The 26007-nt window shown below is 46.9% G+C and overlaps 1 protein-coding gene across 12 annotated transcripts in view; it reads right to left on the minus strand.

The window, feature by feature from the left end:
- The window catches only part of rnf220a (ring finger protein 220a), a 132905-nt gene that overhangs the window by 101383 nt on the left and 5515 nt on the right, over nt 1–26007 (minus strand). For all 12 annotated transcript variants that reach the window (XM_078098667.1, XM_078098663.1, XM_040171529.2 and 9 more), the window contains exon 2: nt 19439–20629. In XM_078098667.1, the coding sequence (XP_077954793.1) occupies nt 19439–20093 (655 nt within the window). In that variant the 5' untranslated portion in view covers nt 20094–20629. The remainder of the gene's footprint in view (nt 1–19438; nt 20630–26007) is intronic.

Here is a 26007-nt window from a genome sequence, read left to right on the forward strand (position 1 = left end):
AGAGCTTCACATAAATTCAAGATGTCTGAAAAACCTCTTCCTCAACCTGCCGTGGATTCTTCATCCCAAAGTACGGTACTGGTACAGTCGCACAGGTCAGCAGATAAAACCAACACGGCCATAGTGTCAAACTCTTAATGATGTAATGATACGAGAAACACTGTATGTCTTTGGAGTGGGGTACTTTAAATATGAGTGATACATGTCATTTTATACGGTACGTAAATGCCTGATGAGAACAAGTGCATGTCAGAATTAGCTAATTAATTCATATTTCTTTCATATGCACCTAAAAAAGTGGCTGTAAAATAGCCGCCCTCATCACACACGCATGGAGAAGAATTTTTCCACTGGCACTTGTCGGATATGTTTCCTCGGATCGTGCAGAAAGAAGGAAAGTTGTTCTGTTGTTCTCTCATCCTGCTGGAAGACTAATGGCTTTAGTATTAATGAAAGTCTTTCTTTTCCCTACGATGAGAAATTAATTCAAAGATTGAGAGGGAGGAGGAAGATATTAAAAGTTTAACTGGGTCTAAGGAATTAATTACGTCTCAGAAAAGTATTTGACAGAGAGAAACTTGTAAGCCGTCCAGACGGGTTCAACACAAACGCCACCATCCGTGTGAGGGAGAGAGGAATGGAACGGGGGAGAAAAACACTGCAGAAGAGGAAGTAGACGGGTGTAAGGGTGTGAGGGAGGAAGGGAAACATCGCAATATCGGAGGAGAAGAAGAAGAAAGAAGGGAGGAAAATAAGAGGATTAAAAGGAATGGGAGACGCACGACGAATTGGAATCAGGTGGGAACAAAAGTGGAGGCGCAGGAGGAAGAAGGAAGAAACTCTCATCACCATCCTCACCCCTCCCCGTCGCTCTATCTCCCCCCCCCCCCCTCTGCCTTACCCACTCAGCCTCCCCTCACTGTTAAATTATTCAGGGCCACTTCTGGCGCATGCTTGATTAACTTTTCATTTCTGCAAATTACCATTTCGGAAACGCGCCGCGCTACTGAATCACATAACCACTACAAGCTACGGGGCTGTTTACCTGCTGTTACACGCAGGGAGAGGGATAGAGGGGGAGGAAGGGGGGGGGGGGCAAAGTCGGCATAAATGATTGCATTATACCTTAATCATATCTTCGCATTGTTTTGATCATTACACATTGTAAACCGCTTCGTCAACAGCAGTAATTCCTCCACAAGCGAAGCGGCTTTGCATGCAAGTTACAAGCTGAGACATGAGACAGGGAGACGCAGTAAAGCAGACTAAAGAGATGGATAGATGTAAAGGGAGCGCAGAGCTGCTGCTTCTAATCTACTGTACGTGCACGCTGATGTACTCTGATTGCACAAACTGTCAATAGGTCCCATTAGGAAGAACAATGAGAGGCGGAAGGTTCCGCTCCCAGTTTAGTCGTCACTTCTCGAGGCCTTTCAGGTGGCCGGCACCACAAAGGCTCTCGTTGTTATCTCGTCCAGTTATGGTTGTGATCGACAGGAAAAAAAATAACAACTTTTATGGCATTAGTCATATTACCCCAAGAATCTTTGGTTTAAATTGTGTTCAAACTTGATTCTATCTCAATCCGGCTTGATTTCCACGCACACACACACACGTGTGTCTCTACGCTCGACAGTCATTCTCCAACCAGCATTCCAATGAAAAGCACATTTTTGGAGACCATACATGAAAAGAGACAAAGACCATGTTTACTGCTTAACAGCCCGTCATGGCCGTGACCAGCGGGCTGGAGGGGATCCTCCAGGGGCGACGTAAGCTGCAGTTAGGGAAATGACGGTGCTCAGGATGAAGACCGTGCATGTTTAGGGCCGGGGATGGGCGGCGGGAGGCGTGGCGACTCATTTGCACCTGCAGGTGTGCAGGACAGTGGGAGCTGTGGACGTGTGCTATGATTAGGGGAGGGCAGGATCCTCGCAGCGGGTGAGGACTGCGGCTGTGTGTAATCCGTATGGTCCATGTGTGCGTGGTCAGTGTAACATAGTCGTCTCCGAGGTCCTTTAGAGCGGCACGCTTCCAGCTCTTCAGCAAAAACAACCTAATAAATAACCTTAAAGACAGAAGGGAAACAGAAACTGGACCAGACTCCCTGTGGAAATCACAACGGAATTATTAGCACAAACGAATATGAGCGCTCGTGCGTCCGCTTCTTTCTTCCCGAAGACAAGCCTCATTAAGGCTAATATTGGTCCACATCAGTGGGTTTACGAGCAGGCCATGTGTTCAGGAGGCTAATCAGCAAAGGACCACAAAGGGGCCACTGTGTGGTTACGAGATGAAGATAAGCATCGGAGTGCACACAGATACACACGTACTTACACCTGTAGCTGGCAGATAAGCGCAGGCCTTTCAGGGCAGAAACAACAGGTTCTGATTTACTACTTTGGATTACTGCAGCAAAATGCCTGCTGATTATACTTCCCTCACGTTGTACTCGTGTGTGTGTGTGTGTGTTTGTGTGTGTGTGTGTGTGTGTAAAGTGTTAGGCAGTTGATTTGTGTGGTCTGTCTGATGAAAGCGATCCGTCACCGAGCGCCTCAGCTCTTGTCCCCCGGTATCGTGTTCGTCTGCATCTGCCCGTACTGGGTGAAGAAAAAAGAAAAAAGGGGGGGGTTGCGTTGAGGATTTACGGTGGTCTCTCGCGGCGTGAACAGACGACTCGGTTCCTCCTGCGACGGCCCACAATGGAAGGCCCCGCCTCCAGCCCCTTCCTGTCCCTCCCCCTTGTTCTCTGCTGGGCCTCTCTTGCTTGTTAAAACCCGGCTCCTAATTAGGCCGGTGATATACTATCTGCTATCTTTCTTCCACACGCTGAAGAGAAGGAGACATTTATTTTACTGCTCTTTCTCCTTTTGCGTGTGCGTGTCGCCTGGATGGTGTCCGATTGCTTATCTGCTCGGCTCCGTCTTTCTCGTTGGCTTTTGTTCAGCATTCAGCGCTGATTTCTTGTCTTTTGTTCCGTGTGCAAAATTAGGCCTCGTTGGGACATTAACAGCGTGTCCAAAGAACCATGTAGCCTCCTCGTTCCTTTCCGCTGCACTGACTCAGCCGGGATCCCAAGGAGAACGACTCGCGACAAAGAAGTTACTTCGGACATATTTGTTCTCTTTCTATAGAAACAAAGTTTTGGTTGACGTGTCAATATCTGTGGTGACGAGTGGTAGGACCAAGAACGTCCTCGAACGTGTCTTTGACACCTCGACACAACAAGAGAAGAAATAGGTCCGTCTGCGGCCGTCCTACTCGAACCGAGAGGACTCCGCGCATTATGTCGTCACGGTGACGCAGACTCCAGAAGCCAGTTCTCAAAAAGATTATGATTACAAATTACGAAAGTGTTTTGGTGGAGATGCAAAGACTTGTGCACGTCTGAACCCAATGGAGGAAACTGGAGACCCTGCCAACGAAAAGGCAAAATGCTGAATGAGGAGGTTACGAATAGGTGTAACGACGTGGAATTGTGATAGTAGAATAAAATTCATGAATTTGAATCTTATTGTCTTTTTTGATTAAGAATGAACTGCTACATTCGAATGCATCTCAACCCGACATAAGTCTTTATCTTGAATTTTTATCTGAAATTTGTACTGTATAAAATCACTTCTCACAATTTTCAAAAGCCTTGTTAACATTAGATCCATCCAACCGGGGTCACAAGAATATTTTAAAAAGGTGTCAAAATTCCCCAAAACCTGTAGTGGGGAGGTGCTTCAAAAAAACAGAAAAGTACCCGTCACATGTCACTAGACGTCTTAGTTGGCGTCACTCAAATCAGTGTCACACGTAATATGAAAACCCCGTGGAGGGAATGGTACCCGCAGCGCCTTTAATCTTTGCTTTTCATTCCCTTGTTGTTTTTATTGTGCATATCTGCATCCCTCTCCCTCGCAGCGCCGAGGCCATAGATCTCTCTAACGGGCACCGCGTGCAGCCCTAAGCTCTAATGAGGCATCATAAGGCGAACAGTTTGCAGCGGCGCCGCGCGCCTCTTTTATTTGCCAAACCATATCTCTTCCTCTGCCCCCCCCCCTCCCTCCGACTGCCCTCTCTTCGTCTCTCAATTGCTCGATCAGTCTGCCCCGCTCACCATATCTCTTCCTCTCTGTCTCCTCCCTCCTCCTCCTCTCTCCATCTCCTCTCTCTCGCACGCTTCCCGCCATTGTGTTTTATCTCTCTTCTCATTCACCCGTTTGAGCTCCCCGGCGCGGGCGGCTTGAATCATATCTGGCCGTCTACATATGCTAAAGCCTGTGTAATTACAGCAGCTCTTAAATAAAGACACGCTCCTAAAGCTGTCGACTGGAATCACGACCAAACAAGGCAGGAGGGGCCTCCCGGCAGCAACAAAGCTGTCATAGATAGCTATGGATTTACCGCCGGCGATGGTGAGGGGAGAGAGCGCGGAGGAGGGAGGGAAAGAAACTGCATTTCACATGATGTCGGAGGGGTACAAGCACCTACTCTAAAGTTTAATCATGTTTTCATAGAGGGGAGAACGCGAGGGAATGAAATAAGATGGGTGGAGACGGAGGACACTTGGTAAAAGCATCAGGAGGCGGAGAGCCAGCCGATCTATGCAAGACAATGTTTAGGTTTAGTAAGCATTTGTATTCATCTAATTGGAACCCTTTTTTAACTGGTACTATTTAATGATACAAAAAAAAAATATGCATCAATATGACATAGTGATGGCAGCCAAGATGAAACACCATGGTGGAATGAATGTGGTGTGAAATAGGTTGTATTATTCAAACAAAAGAACAGATGTGATATTAAATGACACTAACAACTAGTATGGGTTCACAAGACGTGTATCCTTCTGGCTGAATGCACCTATTGTATCGCTTTGGATAAAAGCGTCAGCTAGATGACATGTAATGTAATGACGGGATCGACCTCTAATATATATATATATATATATATATATATATATATATATATATATATATATATATATATATGTATATATTTGTAAATAAAATATGTTTAAAAAAGTTTTTACACTACATATTTTTATTTTATTTACATTAGTTTATAAAAATCATCTTTCATTGACATTAAAAAAAAATGTTTTTTGGAAATTATTGCCCCAAAAAGTCCAACTATTGACCATAATTTCATATATAAAAGCAACAAAAGGGGAAAACCTCTCAGGGGGGGCGAACACTTATGCTAGGCACTGTACCTGGAAAATATCCGTAACTAACTGGGAGACGTTTCTACCACCAAATGAGCCTCAGAACACTACAGCGGCATAAAATACTGCTCACTTGACCCCGGTTCCTGCAAGACACCACACGGACATCTGGAAGAACCCCTTATGACGGCTCCTTAAGACAACACGATGTCCCCAGACCAACAAAGACATCTATTCAAGCCTAACGTCTCTCTGCAGCGTCTTGGCCGTTGAGTCGCTCTGTCAGTCAAAGTGAAAACGGCTTAGGTCAATATTATTATTTTCGGGATGGCTTCGGAGTGTATTTCCCCGTCTGTGGATCCCTGAACTTGCAGTGACCAGAACCCAATGACAGATCCACTCGACGGGCTGTGCTCTGACTTTCTCCACAGCTTCCTGAAGCTCTCGTCTCCTTCGTACTCCCAACCGCTCCTCCTTTAGTGTATTCCACTTCCTCCTCTGGTAGCCTCCTGCACCTTAGAGACTCATCATCCCAGCATCGGCCACTACCTTCCCACCCCTCATCTCTCACCCTCAACTGCTGCACTTCCTTTCTCCTCTTCCCTCCATCCCTTCATCCTCCCACTCCCCCTTTTCTTATCGTCGTCTTCCCCCACTCCCCTTCCATTCCTCCCCCTCTCCCTCCTTCTGTCTTCACTTCTGTAATTCATCAGTGCGAGCAGCAGTACAGATTGATCAGCCTCTAAAGGGGCAGTGCTGTGTGTGCTGCTGATGTAGCAGTAACCTCAGCTGAATAGTGAGCAGTGTGTGTGTGTGTGTGTGTGTGTGTGTGTGTGTGTGTGTGTCTGTGTGTGACCGGCACCGGGGGAAAGTGGAGGGGACATTTTTTTTAAATGTATTAATCGTAGCGGTAACAGGGGATGAGAGTGGTTGAGACAGGCCATCTTTTGAGAGAGCGCATATCTGACACACACACACACACACACACACACACACACACACACACACACACACATAGCAGCATTCTAATATCCCAAGGGTTCAGCCCAAGTGCTTTACACCCTTGTATCAGCCAACACATACACACACAAACATACTGATCCTCACCACTCACACAAACACACAACACCTACGGGGAAATACAAGGCAATTCATCACTAATCACTACACTCCCTAACTTTGTATTCATCTGGATTTTCTTATGATTAATAGCTTTCCGCCGCAAACTTCATCCCTCTGAAAAACCTCGCTTGAGTGTGTGCAGACGTGTGTGTCTGTGTGGGAGTCAGCGCTCTACATTGTGCGCAGACATAAACCAGTGTTTAATTGTTTGGGGAGATAATGTGGGATAAGCCACAGGAGAACTCGTTCACATGCATCTCGTCTTCACTCGACCTCTCTTACGTCACCCCTTTGTGCGTCGCACTCCACCCCGGCAGGATATTGGGATGCAAGGTGGGGGCTCTTTTTCAATGGCTTCCTTTATCCTTCATCCCTCTGTCTTTTGGTGAGCTGGACAACAACGGCAGGATGACTTAAGAGATCCCCGATGACATAAATAGGTGAAAGCAGCTTCATCTAAGAATCCAATAAAGTGCAGAAATAAGACGTTGTCTCGTGCGTCAAACTTGAGCGCTCAAAGTTGGCGGAATAAATTAAAAAAATATTCTCCGTTTTGTTGCTGGTTGATCGTGTGTGGTCGAGCTTTCTGCAAGGCTGGCGAGGAAGAGGAGGAGGAGGAGGTAGGGGAGCGAAGGGAGGCGAGGATGAGAGGCGAAGGAGTAGGAGGCGAGGGAGGGAGGAAGGGATGAGGGGATGAAGGCGACAAAGAGGAAAGGAAGCGGAGGAGCCGGCGAGAGGAGGAGAGGTGACAAGGCTTCGGGGACAGACTGGGGGCATGAATTATTTATCAACTCTTCTGATGGACAGATTAGGGGAAAAAATGAAGAGAGATGGAGCGAGAGAGAGAGAGAAAGAAAGAAAGAAAAGGGGGGAGGGGGGAGGGGGGTGGAGGAGGAAGCGAGATTGAAAGCAGAGGAAGGGGAGGAATGAAATGACAAACAGAAAGAGAAAGAGAAGGAGAAAACAAGTGAAGGGTGGAGGGGGCCACACACTGGAGCTCTTTGATCCTAACAAACCCCTCTCACCCTGACACCACCATGCCATCTGTGGCCCGCACTCCGTGTGTGTGTGTCTGTGTGTGTGTGTGTGTGTGTGTGTGTGAGAGAGAGAGACAGAGGGGACAGTGACAAAGGAACAAGGAGAAAGGTACGATGGGTTTTCAGGATCTGAACCAAGTTCAGTCCCACATTTCTCGATCTGTGCTTCTCCAAAATCCCGGATTCACTCATGTTTTTCCATCTATATGGCGCAATCATAATGTAATGGCGTTTAGTAGAAAAGGAGGGCGGGGCTAATATTGCTGCCACGCTGTGAATTACAGTGAACAACTTTATATTTAACAGTGTCTTTGGTGGGTCACAGCATCATTTGGTTGACACGCAGCTTTGAGTCTGCAGGACTCTAAATATTTAAATATGGCCTCGCTTCATTTGTCATCCATCTGGTCAAATGCCACAATTAGCATTCTGACCACTTATTGATGCGTGTGTGTGTGTGTGTGTGTGTGTGTAAGGAGGTGACGGATGCCTGATCCAAGACATCACACATCAGCCACCTCGGAGAGCAAAGTATTGGGTCATTATGAATGCGCTGACGGACAGGGGGGGCCAAAGTGCCCTCAGGTGCTACAGTGCATTGACTACATAGAAGTGCACACACACACACACACACACACACACACGTAGGCCCACTCTCTGCCTGCCCTCTGGTCTTCCTAACGTCCTAACAAGTCCATCAGAAAATATTTTTCTTTCCACCTGCCTTGACTTTCACATGTTCTTTTTGTCCTCACATTTTCTCTTCCTGTTACTGCGACGGCCCCCCAGTGCACCTGCCTTTCATTACCGCAGCCAGCACTTTTCAGCTTACCACTGACCGCTGGTGTGTGTGTGTGTGTGTGTGTGTGTGTGTGTGTGTGTGTGTGTGTGCTGGCGAGAGCTGGGTCAGCATGCGGGCTGCCGACATTATACCGCAACCCCTTCCACGCTGCAGACAGCCACCTCGCCATGTAGGAGTCCTTACCTCCCACCCCACACTTCCCCTTACAACACACATACAGACACACACGCAAACTGCCATGACCGGTTGCCCCCGGCGACCGGCTATTACCCGAGACCTCGCAGTGCGGCTCCGTGCCAGGTCGCAAGACATGTGACCCAATAGCGAGCGCATATAAACACACACTAACGCACACACACACACACACACACACACGTAGATGTAATGAGCCTGCTGACATTGATGCAAAGTCAACGGGGTCCTTCTGTTTTTTGTGCAGGTAAAATATATTTATTCTTACTGTTCATGGTGAAAATTGTTAAAGTGGTTAAAAACATGTATACATGAACAATACATAAACTAGATATGTGGCCGGCGCTGCTTGTTGTTTATTGAGCCCAGATTGTATTGAGGTTTACAGCTTAGTGAGGCTGCTTTGCGTGACAGGTGAGCGCCGTCTCAGGTTGCTGATACACGTTTCTCCAAACGCATTTGTGTGTGTACTGCACTCTTTTCCAACCCGTGGCAAGAAGCTTTAGTTAACACAGGTGAGTGTGGTTTTGGGAGGCCGATTTTAATCTTTCTACCGCTGGCCTTTAGGTCCTGACCCAGTCCTCCCTCGGTACCGCTCTGACAATTACACCTAAGTACACGCAGGGTTCCTAACGCAGTGACTGGTGGCGTCCCACAGGTCATTAGGTTGCTTCCTGGAAAACAAGGCAGAGCTTGGTTTTAATACGGTGTTAGTGCTGAGATAAGAGGAAGGCAGTGAGCTGGTTTCGGTGGAGGGCTTAGTTAGTGTTTGTTTGCCAACTGACTTTTTCTTCTTCTTCTTCCAGAACCAAGACGGACAATTTGGCCGACAGGAAACAGAGCAGGACCGATAAAAGCCCCCAAAGAACAGCGAACTAGGTCAGGCCTGCTTAAAGATTTGTGCTTTTACTTTTTGGAATAATCTTTCTCTTCACTCTGGTGTCTACGCAGAGTCACAAGCAAAGTCATAAAAAAACTTTGGTATTCAATAAAATGTATTTTATCTCATTGAATAACGCTGCAGGAACGAGGCTCTGTGCTTCTGGAGGAAGCAAGGAGGAAAGATCAGGCTGTGTTAAGCACTTGTGCACTCGCCCACAGACACACACACACACACGTGCACAGGCACGCACACACACACAGCCTCCCTCCCCTGTTGGGTGTAGAGGAGAATCAATATGTCTTTGAATGAGGGTCAGAAGGGTTGTCTGCCCAGGGAGAGCTGACAGATTTGCTCTCTTTTGCTCTGCTAAGCCCCTGCCTGCTTCTAAAAACCCTCGACACACACACACACACACACATTAAGATGAAGAAACACACATGCGGACACAAACACATAGAATGAGACACACACACACACAAAGATGTGACGCTTCTCTAGGAGACCAGAATTCCAAGCATTCTGCTGCCAGTGTGTGATATTAGACGTTCCATATCGAAATGAACCCGGATGCGTATCCTGCCGAGTGTGTGTGTGTGTGTGTGTGTGTGTGTTTGTATACCTACAACCTTGGTAAGTGTCGCAACAACTCAGGCTAGGACACATACAACACACAAGGCATGAAACTGATCCTAAACTGTGACACAAGTACTAAATTAGCTCCACGATCTTGACGTTTCACTCTCATCAAAGCAAATTATCTCAACCAACATTCAAAAAAACACTGGAGTGGAAATAGCTGATGAAGAAATATGGCCACAAGTGACAGATTTGACTGATCAGAATGCACGCAAGAAAGGGGCTGCAGCTATTGATTATCTTTAAACATTTTAAACATCTAAAACATTTAAAAAAAGAAAACATTACTAAAAAGGTATTTAGACATTGTGAAACCAAGGCACTCAATAAATTTAAATGAATACAATATTTAAATTTAGAGTGAAACACAAAATAATAGAATATAAATATTAACAATTGTCTTTTCATTATACAATTTAACTTTCAAGACCATGTGTATTAACTTGACCACAGATCTGACGTATCGTAACCTTCACCGTCTTCTTGGAATCCTTTGTGACAATGTGTGGATGGAACAGAAAAAAGTTAACTCAAGAGCATCACACCTAGCCACCAAAAATATTCTGATCTTATTGATACCGCAAATGTGTTCAAAATGTTACTGCTTAAAACGTCAAGCTGTTCTATTGTGGTGCACGCTGTGCTGATTTGGTAAATGTTTCCAAAAATGAATGTTTCCTGATTAAAGAAAACTATTTTAAATTTGAAACCTGCGAGTTGGGCACAGTGAAATGGTTAAAATACGGGATTTTTGTCAGGCCAACCACACAAATACAAACGTGTTAGGAACAACATTGAATGTGTCAAACCCGCTTTAAGACGTTTGTGGTGTGACGTCGTAACGGCACAAAAACACCACCGGGTTAAGTAGATAACGGCGTTAAATGTTGGATATCAATGAAGATCAAATCAGAGGAATGAATGTGCCCGAATGTGACGAATGCGTTTGTGTGTGAGAGTGAGTGTGTGTCTGTGTGTGTGCCTCCCGTGTGGTTAACATACTAGAGCAGCAATTAGTAATCACTCATGGAGCTAATGACATCCATCAATGAGCTTTTAAAACCAGCCATTTGATAATTACAAACATCAATGGTCACCCATGGATTCATTGTAGTACCTTGCTCCTTGTCTGCTGCATGTATGTAAACTCTACTACATGACAAAAAACTATTTATGAAGCATATATGTAATTATTTAATCGCGATGCCATTAATCTAAAATTGCTAAGGACTGATTCATAACAGATTTAGTGGTAAAAGACAGGGATGGAATATCCTGCAGGGTCTTAGAACAGGTTTCATCTTTGTAAAAATGCATCCTTATTTTAATGTGAATGTTTAGGAGGTCACATGTTACGCTTCGATGAGTAGATGAATTCCGGCTTTCACAATCTGTGGTTCTCAACACACCAAGCAAACACACAAAGGGAGAGAGAAGGAATGAAAAGACGCGGCATGGGAGTCAGACAGCCAGCCGAAAGAGGGAATTCAGAAGTGAAACCGCCAAGGAGACGTGTTATTCTCACTTTCACTGTCACACCTGAGACAGCAGCTGGGATTCTGTTATTTTTGTCTCTGACTTTATCTGTTTATTACACTCAGTCATAGGTTTGCTTGTCTCACATGGAGTGCCTGTCTTGTTTCGTCTTCATAATGAAGCATTGAGAGCCATTAGCTGATCCGGGAGAACAACAGTACGCCTTTGAAACACAAACATTACATTACATTACATCAGCTAAATCACCTTTAAAACACAAACCGTGTCTTTAAGAAAACTCAAGTGAACTAAAGCTGTTGCGTCCAATGAGAAAGTCTTTTTTGTGACCTTGACCTAAAATCCGTTTCACTCAGTGTAAATGAAGTGTCTCGGTGTCCAGCTGACGGGAGGATCTGAATATGAGCCAACGTGCACATCATATAGGTGCGGCGATACGCACGCACGCACGCACGCGTGTGTGTTTGCGCATCTGTGTGTGCGCGTGGCGCGGATGCACAATTACCAGGCAGGCGCGAATCGATAGGTGCCTGCTGACAGATGGATTAGCACGGTAAACAGATGATACACACACCGCTAAATTATTCATCTGCTCAACAGTGGGCTGGGTTTCCACACACACCCGGTGACGGGATGGGGGGGGTTTATGGAGATAGGCAGGGGTAGAGGGATGAAGAAGAAGACAGCCTTAGGAGACAACCTGTGAGCAGAGAGTGAGTGTGTGTGTGTGTGTGTGTGTGTGTGTGTGTGTGTGTTTGCTGTTATTAACCACAAAACACACCTTGGACGCACAGACTGTGTGTCCCTCTAATGCCTTTTAGATATGCGGAGGCACCGCGGGGGGGGGGGGGCAGCGTCAAGTGGCAGGTACCCAACACACGCATGTGCGAAAACGTCCACACGCTCATCCTCCTTCCTCCATCCGCATCTTCCTCCTTCTGAAGTGCGGGCAAATCCGTGATCGTCGACTGTTTATGCCTTTAGCGAAGGCCGCCGCGCGAATGCGATTTCACAGCGCGCGCAGACCCACGCGAGAGAGGTGTAGGAGTGGGGGGGAGTGGGAGGGGGGAGGCATGTAATGCAGATAAACCTGATCATGCCTCGGGAGAGAAATGCACTATTATGTCTGGAGACAGAACGGACGCTGTCTTCCGCTTGGAGGCGGCCTTTTGTTCAGGGCCCTCCAGGTGGCGTTAGCATTGGAGTTAGCTTCATAGGTAGCGCTTCACTGCCGTAAGGACACAAGGGTGATAAAACCGCTACATTGAGACCTTTGCAGGGCAATATTGAGCAGTGTTAGTGTAGCGTAGTGATTGTGGTGCATGCAAATCATGTGAGCATGCACACACACACACACACACACACACACTGTCGCACACATACAAAACACCCCTTATGGATTTATTTCACCTTTCTGAGGGATTTTCAAGGCCCCTTTTGCAGCAGATGCTAAGCTATGTTCCTCGGGATGAGTGAAACTTTAGTACCAACAAGGAAGAAATCAGATGCGATGACCTCAACTTTCGACTACGGGCAAAGAATAGTTCATAACAACGCAGACAAAATCCTCCTTCGCTTCTGAAACATCTACAGGTGCAAGTCCCAAAATAATGTGTGTGAGTGTGTGTGTGTGTGTGTGTGTGTGTGTGTGTTTAGTGCCGGGCCAGTCCAGCTTTGTGAAGCGGCAGCGCATTAAGAGCGGCGAACGATCTCAAACCCACACACAACCCCATTCTTCTCACACACACACACACACACAAACTGTTGGTTCGCATCATGGCCGCCATCAGCAGGAACCAATCAGATTTGATGAATAATTCAATATTAAAGAGGGTGTGACCAAGACAGGGAGGGGAAGGGCTCTGCCAGGCAAGTGGGCTTTTTTGGAATCGGGCCTGCTGTTTGTATGTGTGTGTGAAAGTGAGGGAAGCAGAAAGGGGGGCGAGGGGGGGGGGGCAGGACTGTCACACTAGACTGCTTCCACAAACTGGCTGCAGATTAGATTACTGAGGAGAGGAAAGGAGGAGGAAGGGGAGGGTGAGGAGGAGAGAATAAGGAGACGAGGAGGGAATGGAGGGAGGAGGGAGGAGGGAGCGAGAGGAGGAGGACACAGTGGCGGACTGGGGTTGGAGGATCTTTTAACACGTCTGCATTAGCAGGTGTCCGAATGCATGTAAGTTTGTGGGGAACACCTTCACGACGTGCAACATGCTACACAACATTAGCATTGTGTATCATTTTCAGCCGGCGTTCTTTGGTAAAGTCAGACTTAGAGGATTATCACAGCGCTGCTGTCGGGCTACTGGAGAGGATAAACATGTCGGAGCCAATTCACCGGGAAAAAAACCCCTTCAAAGTCGTACAAAAAAAACAGCAAGAGACAAGTTCTGGGCTGTGACCTTATGTGACTGTGTGTGTGTGTGTGTGTGTGTACACAAATTAAAAGCTAAATGTGTGTTGTGTTGCCAGGTGTGCTGCGGTTGAATGAGGCTCACTGGAGCTTTTACGCAGTTTCTTTTTTATTGGCCAAAAGGCAGATCACCAGGGGGACGGAGTGGAATTCCAAAACATGGGTCATTACGGACCTTAGCTTGTATGTGTGTATGTGTGTGTGTGTGTGTGTGTGTGTGTGTGTGTGTGTGTGTGTGTGTGTGTGTGTGTGTGTGTGTGTGTGTGTGTGTGTGTGTGCAGCAGACAAATTGAGTCATGTTTCTCACAAAGCAACCTGTCAGTGACATCCGTGTGGTCCGTGTGGTCTACCTGATTTTTGACAATAAGTTCATGAACCGAGCTCCACGGCAGCCGGGACAAATGAAGGACGACACAACATGAGCAGTTCACTCATGTAAACTAATATATTCTCAAAAATAAATTATTACTGTATAATAATTATTACAATCTTCAATTTTTAAGATAAAAATGCTTTTATAGCTATAGAATATTTAGGGTGGATCCCCTCATCTCATCTGCTCCCCTTCCTCTGCTTTACACCAGCTCCAGCAGCTCATTTGTGTAACCTCTCCACACACACACACACACACACACACACACACACACACATACAGGACATGCACACACACAGATCTGTCTCCAAATGGAGTGGCTGCGCCGACAAAAGGCTCGACAGGAAGCGACTAATCCTTCATCTGCACAGCGGCGCAACAATGACCGCAAGACGACTCACACCAAGTGACACACACACACACACACACAGAAAACTGCACAGGCGCACACACAGACAATTGCTGCTCACTTCCAGTTGCCACCCAGTGAGAGAGAAAGGGAGGGGAAGAGAGAGATGGAATGACAATATTCCCAGATTCCAATGACTATTCAAATAAATATAATCATATAATCATAGTGAAGGTGGACTTTATGGATCAGGCGTATGAAGGCTGGGAATCGGACATGCACACACTGCCAGGAGGGCAGGAGGGCAGGAGGGCACACACTTTGGGGTAAACAAAGCCAACACAAGCAGGACAGCACCCGGTGTGAGTGTGTGTGTGGCACACGGGGGAGACTGACAGGGAGGCAACATGAGAGGGACAAGCCGTTTAACATCTGGCTAAGCACTGACAGGAAGATAGACACACACACACGAACACACACACACACACACAGGCAGGCAGACGGGCGAGTCCCAGTCCTAATTATTAGAACACTCTTACTTAACTTAACCCTGCCACTGGACCGTGACAGGCAGAGTTGGAGGGGGGGGGGCACTTTTTTTTTTTTCCCGCAGGAGAAGGATGAGTCTTCTGCCTCTTTGGCTGATTCTTTAACCCCTCACATGCCGAACAGGGCGTCGTAAAGCACGGGGAATATGGTGCCCACACAGTAAGCCAGACATCCTAACAGCATCTCCTCGTCTTCTAGCGGCATCATTGTCGAACACCTTCCCTTCTCTCTGCCAAGCCGCTTCCTTTTTCCTCCACATTTCTTTCAATCTCATTTTGGTTTGGTCCCCTCCGTCCCCAGACGGAAAAGGACATTTTCACCCCGCGGAAGAGATGACAGAGAACAGAAGACGGGGACGAAGAGGAGGAGGAAGAGGAGGCCTCTCGCTGTGTGTTTTCACAGCTGTGTGTTTGGTACAAGAACATGTCTGTGGTCTCAGCACGTTGACATGATTTGAACTACTAAAAGAGAATGACACGCAAATCCAGAAACTGTGATGCTCTGCCTTAAGAACTCATTATGTCAGTCGGGCAGATGGGAACTGCATTTCAAATCAACCTCCCCGTTTCCTTCATTCCTTCCTTCTAACCTTTCCTTTTTTATGCATCGCTTTCATCCTTTCTTTTATTGCTCCCACCCTCCCTAAAACATTTTTTTTCAGAGGTATGTCTGTCCTGTTGACTTTTCTTTCCCGTCTCTCTCTCTCTCAATTGCATGCGTGGGAAAAGTACCCCGAGCGAAGAGTGAAAAGCGAGAGCCGAAAAAGGAAAAGGACGAGAGGGAGGAGAGGGAACCCGGGTTTTCAGGCATTCGGGGGTCAGGTTCGGCGTGACTCTCTCCGTCTTGTAAATGCGGAAAGTGGAGAGAACCTAAACAAACAGACTACAGCTGTCACACACTGTTGTGGTGAGATGTGCACGATCGTAAACACAGAAACAAACACACACACACACACACACACACACACACACACAAACCCAAGGTGAACAAAGTGAAGGACATGTAGGAAAAGATTACAGAGGGAACAAAAGATAAGTGCGAGGGAGAGGAAAACAAAGACGCTGAAACGTGCTGGATGCCCGAGACACAAATACACACACACACAGACACACACACACACACACAGCTTCACATTGACAAGTCGTGCAAGAAACAAATCCCCTCTGCAAACAAGCGAATGCACAGCAAGGAAGGGGTTTGGGGGGGTGTCATTTGTCAACACTCCCATTAATTCCGTAATTCCATTCTCTCTTATACCGTTAACACGCAGACAAAACACGCGTCGCCTGCTTTCACCCCTTCCGTCCCGTGCGACAACCCTTAGCATGTGAATACAGTAAACGCTGACGGCCTTCACAATAACACCACGCGCGTACCCCTCTTAAGGCATGATGGGGCCTTTATGTGCAGGTTTAGCGGCTGACAGGTTAGCGGGTTTAGTTAACAGCCGACGTGCCTGCCGCTGCGGTGGGGGGATTTGTGCGAGGGCTTAGCGTGGAGTAGGCCGCCGTCGCTCGGAGCGGCAGGCTGGATGGAATTGGAGGTTTTTCCAAGTTGCATTAATAGTGTTTTATTTTATTTGTTTGAGCCTGAGAGGTAAAGCAGAAGGGGATTCACCTTCACACCCGGGATTAGCTGGCACGGCGTATGATTGGACTGGAATGGGATCGAAACAAAGAAACACATATTCAAATGGAAAATGAATGAATGCGAGACAGGTGGAAGAAAAGTGGTCTTGGCCTCGTATTTAAGATCCTGGGGTCCCCAAAAGGAATATGCACCTGTTAAAAAGAAAACTGAATATGTGTTTTTTCTGCTAAGATAAAATGGCTTTGCAGGTTAAGTGTCGTGCAGGTGGCTGGGTTTATTGGGCCAAACCTGGAAAGTCAGCATCCAATTGGTTCCTTAAGAGCTAAGGACGGAACATGTGAGGCGTAGCTCCGTCTGTAACACATTTGTACGAAATGAGAGGCAGAGGGGATTCATTTGGTAGAACCTCAATGAAAGCAATGCATCGCGTCTGTGTCGACGATATCAACGCGGTTCAATGGCACAAATGGATTTGTTGACTTAAATCTCCAGGTCAAGCGTGACTTGCTTGACCTGGATGCACCCTCGTGTCACTCAATGGCATACTTAAGATATACTTGAGATATTGAATATTAAACCTATGAAACACCTGCCGTTCATGTTTATTTTTGCACTGAACCAGAATCTCTGTGTCACTGTGTGACTCCAAGCATTGCTGACCTCTTTTCACCGTGAGCTTCCCGAGAGACATGTGTGAAGCAGCGCGCAGGCTGCTAGTTAGCTAATGTGTGTGTGTGTGTGTGTGAAGCAGTGTGAGCGCCGTCCTCATGGGATTGCACCAAAGTGTTGTTTGTTCTTTGCGCCTCCGCTGGATAGCCAAAACCAGTGAAGGAGAACCTATAATTCTTTGCTGCAAGCAGAGCCTCCGCACATCCAATTGCATTAGGAGCCGATGGTAGAGGTGGCGGCTACTTGTGCCAAGATTTAACCCGATTATGTACCGATGCAGCCGTTCCAAAAGACAGCACAGGAGCCCCGCGTACCCGTCTCCTATTCGATGTCTGGCATCGGCCGAATATGAAGTAACAGCATGGCAGAGATTTTGTAAAGCTGGTCGTGAATTCTAACAAAACAGCAATGCGAAGCAATTCCATAGCCGCGTTTTCATTTCTGTTTCACTCTTCTCTCTTTGTTCGATTCCCCTTTCCCCTCTTCTCACTTCATGCGCTTCTTTGATATCTTCCTCCTCCTCCTCCTCCTCCTCCTCCTCCTCCTTCTCCTCCTCCTTATTCCTTCCTTTGCCAGCCCACCGGGTGTCATTTCCCCAAATTCTACCCTTCCCTCCGCTCCTTCCGTCATCTCTCTCTTTCTCACCCTCTTTGTCTCTCCTACGGTGGTCTTTTTTATCGGATCAGTCTCAGGTCGTCGCCTCTGTCTCTCATGTGCTCCATCAAGGATGCATGAGTCAGACACACACCAATACACACACACGCTCACACCACACACACACACACACTCTCTCTCCTTCTTCCACTTGAGGTGTATACACAATGAGAAAGGACTATAGAAGTAAAGCCTGCCAAAGGAGAGATGAAGTGAATTCAAGAAAGGACTGACCGTCTCTTTTAGTTAAATTATACACTAAAGGCTCGTCTCTGGGGTTTCTCTCCTAATTTGTCAGTGAGATCTGATGCAGCTTGTTGACATGTGTAGGAGATGTCGGTGCTCATGCTGAGAGCTGTTGTGCGCCTGGAAGAGTGTTTGTGAGTTTGTGCTTGGAGTTCGTTCAATTCCTCTCCCACCTCCCACTTATTTCACACACACACACACACACACACACACACACACACACACACACACACACATGGCCTGCCAACGATTTGGGTGTGTGGTTAAATCTTTTGGCAACAGGGCTGCCAGCGTTGAGCTATGATGAATGCTGATGGCGAAGAGCATGGCCGGTCTCCGAACCAGTCACTCACACACACACCGACACACCGACACCCACACACACACACACACACACACAAGCACTAATCAGATTCCCGGTGCGTTGGGGCCAAATGGCATTCCTCCACCGTTGAATGCTAATGTGACCAGTGGAGCTCGTGGGCTTGTGAAACAAGGCTAGGGAGAGCCAGGAGAAATGATGACAGGAGAACATAGATGGGATTGTTTACTGGCGTGTGTGATGCCAGTGTGTCGAAATTAGCATTCTTTCTCAAATTACAAATAGTTTTCCTTTGGTTTTAATTTGAGAGTCAGAGTTGGAGTTGGCTGTTGGTGTGTTTTTTTTGTCCTGCTGTTTAGGTCTGGGCAGGTTTTAATACTACAATCGACTGTAAAATCATCCCTGATTATTGTTGCTTGAGCTGTTTGATCAAAATGTTGGAAGTGGGACATTGTGTATCAGTGGAAATCATTTGTGATAAACTCAAAGAATGCATAATGGAAAAGTAATGTGGCCAGAACCTTCATTTTAACATACCAAAATATTGTACGACATATCATTTTGTTTTGTTGCATAATAGGGATAATTTATGTTCCCACCGCAGGAGACTTTCACAACAATAATGCTTCAGTCTACGTAGTTTGTGCAGTCTGTGCACAAAAATGCTATAATTAGTCTTCAAATGACTCCCTACAGATGGGTGACAAATATGAATAGAGGATAAACCCAACATCAAGTGTCTTATTAACCACTTCATAGATTATCTGAACTCTACTGAAAGGCTAAACAACATTTTTCCACATGTTCCGTAGGGGGTTTAATTGGGTTAAAGTCCAATCCATGTGATTCCCATCATCTAATCATTCAGTCGACTTGTGTTGCTCTTTTGTCATTCATATTGTTTGTCACACACCTGTATGGACCCATCTTGCTTCATCAATGAACAGTTACTTACAGCGCTCAATGCGGTCCTCTGGGCTGGAGGAAGTCTCTCGATCCGACAGGAGGCCTGACACCGCGAAGATCTTTTTCCCGCTGTCCTCCACTGCTTTCAAGACGCTGCTGGGCGAACTTCCAGGAGGGATCTGGGAACCGCCAAAGTCATACTCTTTCCCCTCTGCGTCAGAGTACCGCAAGTGGGGTGAGGAATCTGCATCCATGCAGCCTTTGAGGCGCTTGGCTGGGGTGAAAGCAGATTGGTACCCGCCTGGCACTCCATCCCGATCATCCGGAGGTGAGGCGAAAGGCCTGAAGGCACCGACGCCGCTGTGATTCAGCATGCTGATTGGCGAGCAGTCCAGGTTAGGTGGGGCAAACTGATGATGGAGGTGGAGGAGGGACGGAGGGAAGTCCCTGTTGGGGAATCCTGGTGGTACTCCGCCTTGGCGGTGGTACATGGATGCAAAAGTGTAGGAACCATTGTTAAATGGCAAATGGACATCTTTCTCAACAGAAACAGGGACGCCAAATGGTCGTGGCTGCTGGCAGGGAATTGAGGCGTCGCGAGAGGCTTCAGCAGTGGAGGCTAGAACCATGAGGGCCGGAGAGGCCAGGGGATTGGGCAGGTAGGAGGAACTCTCCATTTTGAAGGCTGCCCTGTGGAGATCCATGTCTAGGCGGGAGAACAAAGCCGTTAGGACTTTGGGGGAGAGGAGGAGATGATTCCTCCTCAATCAAATTTGAGACAATGTCCAAGGCCCTTGTAAAGTGTCTATGAAAGTGCGTGAATCTCGGTTGGAGATTCGAATTTGACTTTAAGAAGGAGGCAGCTCAGAAAAGAGCAGTTTTTGAGAAAGGAGACTATCTTGAAAAAAATCAGTCAGGCTAGCTTGAATTCAGTTTTGTTCTCTTCAGTGGGGTTACAGTGAGTACCTCTGTCTCCAGCCAAATTCACGAGCTCCGGGCCAGGTATGTCCCGTTGGGTATATTCTGTCCTTCGCAGACTTCACAATGCAGACGACGTCAGTCCTGATGATAAATCTAATAAATGGTCAAGGTTAGGTTTTTCCTCCGGGTTAAAAAGCAGTAAAAGCCTCCCCTCTTGGAGAGTCTGTTGGATGTGTTGCCGAAGCCGAACGGTCCCGTGGAAGGGGTGGACATCCGTGGGTCGTCAGAGCTGGTTCCTCATCTTCATGTGGTTGTAACACTGAGGGAGATACAAAAAAAAAGCATTAAGTCGCTAAAGTCAATTAAAAAACAGGATATCTTCCTCTAAAAATGTCCACACAGGTCGTTGTGATGCCAGTCAACAGCTCTTTTGATCGTTTTGCCAAGTGAATCAAACTATGAACGTGTCTTGTCTTCCTAAAAAATTGAATCGCTTTCTGCACCGTTTCACATTTATCTCAGACCTCCTTATCTTCTCTTAATGACAGGTACTTCTGAAGACAAGAGGCTCGCTGCTTTTTCAACAGTAAGAGATCAATGCAAGACGTCAATCTTCCTATACACAATCCTGTGTATAGGAAAGGCTGGGAGCCAAATGGAACATTTTTTATGAAAGGAGCGTCTGGAGGCCAAGACTTGAAGTCAAATCCTTTGGTACTAAGCATTCTTAAGCGGACACTGTTAAGAAGCCACAAATTTGCACCCTCTTGGGAAACAGAGTCCTCAAGTTGACACCGTTAATGAGATCCCGTGCATCCCTGCCCTTTGACAAGGAGCCAAGAACTATTTCAAACCAAAACTTCTCCCCCTGCCCGTTTCTTGCTGCTCTTTAAAAAACTTCCCCAAACTGTTTCCACATCACATCTTCCCATTCCGATCTCTACAGCACTCCACGTCTCATCTCCTTCCAAATGCTCCCAACCCCCATCCGCACCACTTGTCCTCCATCCTCCTAATCTGTCCTTCTCCTTCGTCCTCCTCCCCTTCTCTCCATCCTCATCTCCTCCTCTCATCTCCCTGCCGCTATCTCTCCTCCCTCCCTCTCTTTTCCCATCTCAGATCTTGGTCTAAGCCGCTTAGTCCTACCATCTTCCAGGATCTTATTGGACCAGAACCACTTGTCTTAAGATAAGGACACACACGCACGTACACTCATTTTAACCACACACACACACACACCGCCACACACACATCTGAAATGAGGCCATGCGGCTTGATGTTCAGATTGACACCCGACTCGGTGGGGCGAACACACCCCACACTGTCGCAGGGTATGCTACCCTCTCCCCCATCTTTCTATCTAACCACTTTTAATTCCCCAATTTATCTGTCCCCCCTTTATTTTCCCATCTCTCCTGCCAATCTCCTCTCCTCTCATCCCACCGTCTCTCCCTACCTCCTCCCCTCTACTCCCCCGGGTGATTCAGATGGGTGATATCATATCAGACCCCTCCATCTGGCATCCACGAGCCAGAGGAAATCTGACTGAGTGAATAAATTAGCCGTACTTGACCTCCCGACCCCCCCATCCCACTCCGCCCTCCACTTCCCCAGCGGCATCCGTAGATACAGACTAGCATCTTCTCTCTCCGGGGAGTAGATTGGAGCGTTTGATTGGCCGGTCGAAGGATCGCAGCGAGGCAGCCGATGAAACGACAAAAGATTTTTATCCTCAAAGGGCAATTTGAAGGTGGCTGGCATATCAAGCGTCCAATATGTCAAAGATTTAGAGTAGGTGAAGATGTGATTGTTGCATAAGCAATCGTTTTTGGATTAAAACGAATCAGAACAGCTTACATGCAAATAGGTTATCGTGAGTAATTCTACCTCATTTTATTAAATCAGATAAAATTAAAAGCCATTTTATGCTACTTAAACGTCAGCTTCATTACCATAAAAGGCACCGCTTCAGTCGCAACATTCCAAACCAATGTGCCTTGGAAAAGGTCAAACGCGGCGTGGCGTGTACATATGCATAAACACACGGCTACACGCGGTATCAAATGTGGATGAGCGTTGACTACCAGTGAAGAAAGTCTTCTTCCTTGATGAGGAGAAAATCTTTTATAGCTATCAGCTGTCCACAACACTCGTTCAAATCAATTTCCAAACCTGATCTCGGCATGGAGTGTGCACACTCCCCCACCTCCCAAACTCACACACACACACACAACTGCCAAGACAGAGGAGTGAGGTGAGGGCCGGAGATAGCGAGAGAGAGATAGAGAGAGAGAGAGGAAGAGATGGGGAGATGTGAGATGTTTTACATTACCGCAAATGTACAGTAGACTACTGAGGAGTGTCGAGGACGGCTTACGCTAACACGCCTCTGGTCTGGACAGATGCCACAGAGTCACATTACACCCCTCTCTTCCTCCTCCTCTTCTCACACTCTACCAACCTACCGCAATCCATCCTGGAAATAGCACCTTGAAAATGTAGCCACGGCAAAACACCCGTCTTTGCTTTCTTTCTCTCCCCCTGTTCTTTTCTCTGTCCAACAGTTTCCTCCCCCTCCTCCTCTTCCTCCCTCTCCGCACTTTCTCCGCCGGTGTCCTCTCTCTGTCCGCGCTGTATATCAGATCACGCTTTCTCCTGTATAACCTCTAAAGTAGGGAGTGTGTCTGAGGTGTTGATAGCAAGGTAATACACTGATAAGTACCGGGATATTTCAATTTTATTATCATTACCCAGCAGGCCGAGTGGCGGCAATAGGGAAGCGCCCGCCAACATGGAGTGGCCAATCCAATAAGAGGACACTGGATATTCACTCGCACACCACAATGACGAGATGAAAGGAGAGGTGAGGAGAGGAAGCAAGGAGAGGAGTATCGCGAGTGGAAGAGAGGAGACAAGGAGCTGATGTGAGAGGGCAGTGGATGCAAAAAGTGAGGAAAGAAGGAATGCAAGAAGCAAAGTGTGCAGATGAGGAGATGAGATAAGGAAACGAGACGAGAGGTTGTGATAGCAGAGCAAAGGGTACCGATCTCATCTCCCTGGGCGATTGACACAAGCTGGCGGCCTTGTGGCCTGCTGCGCAGACACACGCCATGAGGCCTCTCCAAACTGATCCCTTCAGCGGTCTTTCCGCATTCAACTTTGGCGTCTCAATCCCTTTAATCTTGGAACGGTGAAACGAAACATTGTGTAATTCAGAGCGAATTCCAACAAAACTATTTTTTTTTTCCTTGCTACATGATAAAAGTGCCACGAAGCTTTTCCAAGTCTGTGACGCCTTATCTCTTAAAAACAAACAACATAACATCACATGACACGCACCTATGAGTGCAATTACATGCCAACGCAGACACACACACACACACACACACACGCATTAATGTCAGCCGGTGCCATTTACAATCCCATTTGCCACAGAGGGATGCCACCCACACGTTCTCTGACGCTGCGGCGTATGCATTTTATAATAGGAAATGTCACAGGGAGAGAGGAGGGGGGGGGGGGGGCATTTACCACGCTGTCATAATTTGATTGCAGCCCACGACAACGACACAGCTGTCGCCGCGATATTAACAGCGATGGGGACGTCAAATCTGCACTTTAAGTGACAGTGTTATGCCAGTGTGCAAAAATTGCAGTGTCAATGACAATATGCTATTGCTAATGTGCAATATGCTTACATGGACCAATGAGACTGGGGAGGCCGGCGGGAGTGGGGGGGGGGGGGGGGGGTTTAATGTGAAATCATTTGTAAATGTCCTTGTAAAGATTATTGCTCTTTATAAAAAGTAATGATGGAGGTTGTTCGCTTGTTCTCGGAGCTCAGGGACTAAATGTCAGGGGTTGGAGACATTTCCAATGTGGCTTTATGGATACAGAGTATCACTTTAGGTCTCCAATGACAAGTGGGGGAAACGGATAGGCCGTGAATTCCTTCTTTGAAGGACAGGAACAAAAGCAGCTGTATGAGTCGCCATCAGAAAAAAAAAGCAAAAGAGGGAAAAGATGGAATCCAGCTTGCTACACTTGTCTCATCTAAGTGTTCCCTTTTTGTTGTTGACTGGTTTGTGAACATTATTTGATGGCTTTTTTTTTTCTTTTGCCCCCAGCGCATTTTGCCGTGCCATCTGACTGCTGAAATTTGTCAGGTTGAGTTTTTTCCGGTGTGTCTGCTGAGTTTAGAGAGGAACGAACGGGCTGCTGAGACTGTCAGGAAGCGCAGAACCTGAAGTTGATTTTTTTCTAATGGAGACATATAGAGAAAAGCCGCAGGTCCGTCTAAACGTCTGGATGTGCGGTTGCTGCAGGTTTTTGGGTACATTTAGAGAAAGTTAACAAGCGTGAAAGTGCCACTCCGAACGTTTTTAGACGTTTTGTCTTTCAGTTCCTCTGGTGAACACAATCGCTCACACACACACACACACACACACACACACACACACACACACACACACCAGATCAGGTGAAGACGATTGCTACACTTCTAAGAATCAAGACACAGCGCACCGCGGTGGCAATGGGGAATAATTCATTGAGACTTTTCTCCAATGGTCACAATGCAAAGTAAAAAGACTGCTTCAATATGCAAAAACACAAATGTTACTTTTCCTTGGACTGGTTTAGAATTTGAAACTCTGTAGAAGGTAAAACGCTACCATCACATATTAGGCATTTTACCCCAAAGCACAGGAAAGAAACGTCTGTGCGTCTGTGTTTTAGCCTTAAAAGCACACGCAGCTCCACTCTGCATTCAATACAGACTGCGAAGCTTGTACATTAGCAGGGTTGTGTGTGTGTGTGTGTGTGTGTGTGTGTGTGTGTGTGTGTGTGTGTGTGTGTGTGTGTGTCTGTGAGTGTCCAGGCCCGTGTTTGCTGATGTCCGAAGCAACAGTCGATACTATTGAAATGTACTCATTCATGTCTGGCCACGAGGCAAAGCTCAAATGTCCTTGTGAATAAGAATTGCACTCATTTATCTCCCCCGTTCTCCCTCTTTCTCTCTCATATTATTTGTCCTTGTCTTCCTCTTTCTGCGGTAAAACCTTATTTTTGTTTCAGAATGTCTTTCAAATATCCTGTTTTTGTGTTTTTCTTTTCTCCTCACAGCTACCGTTACCGGGAGACAAATGCATCCGCAGTGAAAAAGAATTACAGTCAGATTTCATAGTGCACAGACACACACACAGACACACGCACACCATCCTGAGGAGGGTAATGGCACTCGGACAATGTTCAGCAACAAAATCGATGAGGATTTGGACGAGCTTTGCGCTCCAGTCAAGTACAAATCTTATTTTTAAATGAACGCAGGTGGAAAATGGAGAGGAACATCTTTCTATCCCGGACCGGGGGGAAGGAATAAATGCAGTCGCCCTTTTTCACAAGAAATAAAACATTCTACGTTCACATCTGACATCGGCAAGCTGAAGGGTCCACCCGCCGTCTCGCATAAAACCAACCCGACGCCATCGACTCTCTGCTGACCGACAGGTGACAAAGCTTGCTGCCCGTCCTGCAGGAGTGTGACAGAGTGTGTGTGTGTGTGTGTGTGTGTGTGCCATGACTCCATTGCCGTGCTGTGTTTGTGTACAACAGCAGCCGGACGGACTGCAAGCCAGTTCAAGCCAATTGGCCCAAGCTTAGCAAGGGGGAGTTAATAATGAGGAGGCGAAGGGTCAG

The sequence above is a fragment of the Gasterosteus aculeatus genome, chromosome 3 (genome assembly GCF_964276395.1).
Source record: "Gasterosteus aculeatus chromosome 3, fGasAcu3.hap1.1, whole genome shotgun sequence".
NCBI lineage: Eukaryota > Metazoa > Chordata > Actinopteri > Perciformes > Gasterosteidae > Gasterosteus > Gasterosteus aculeatus.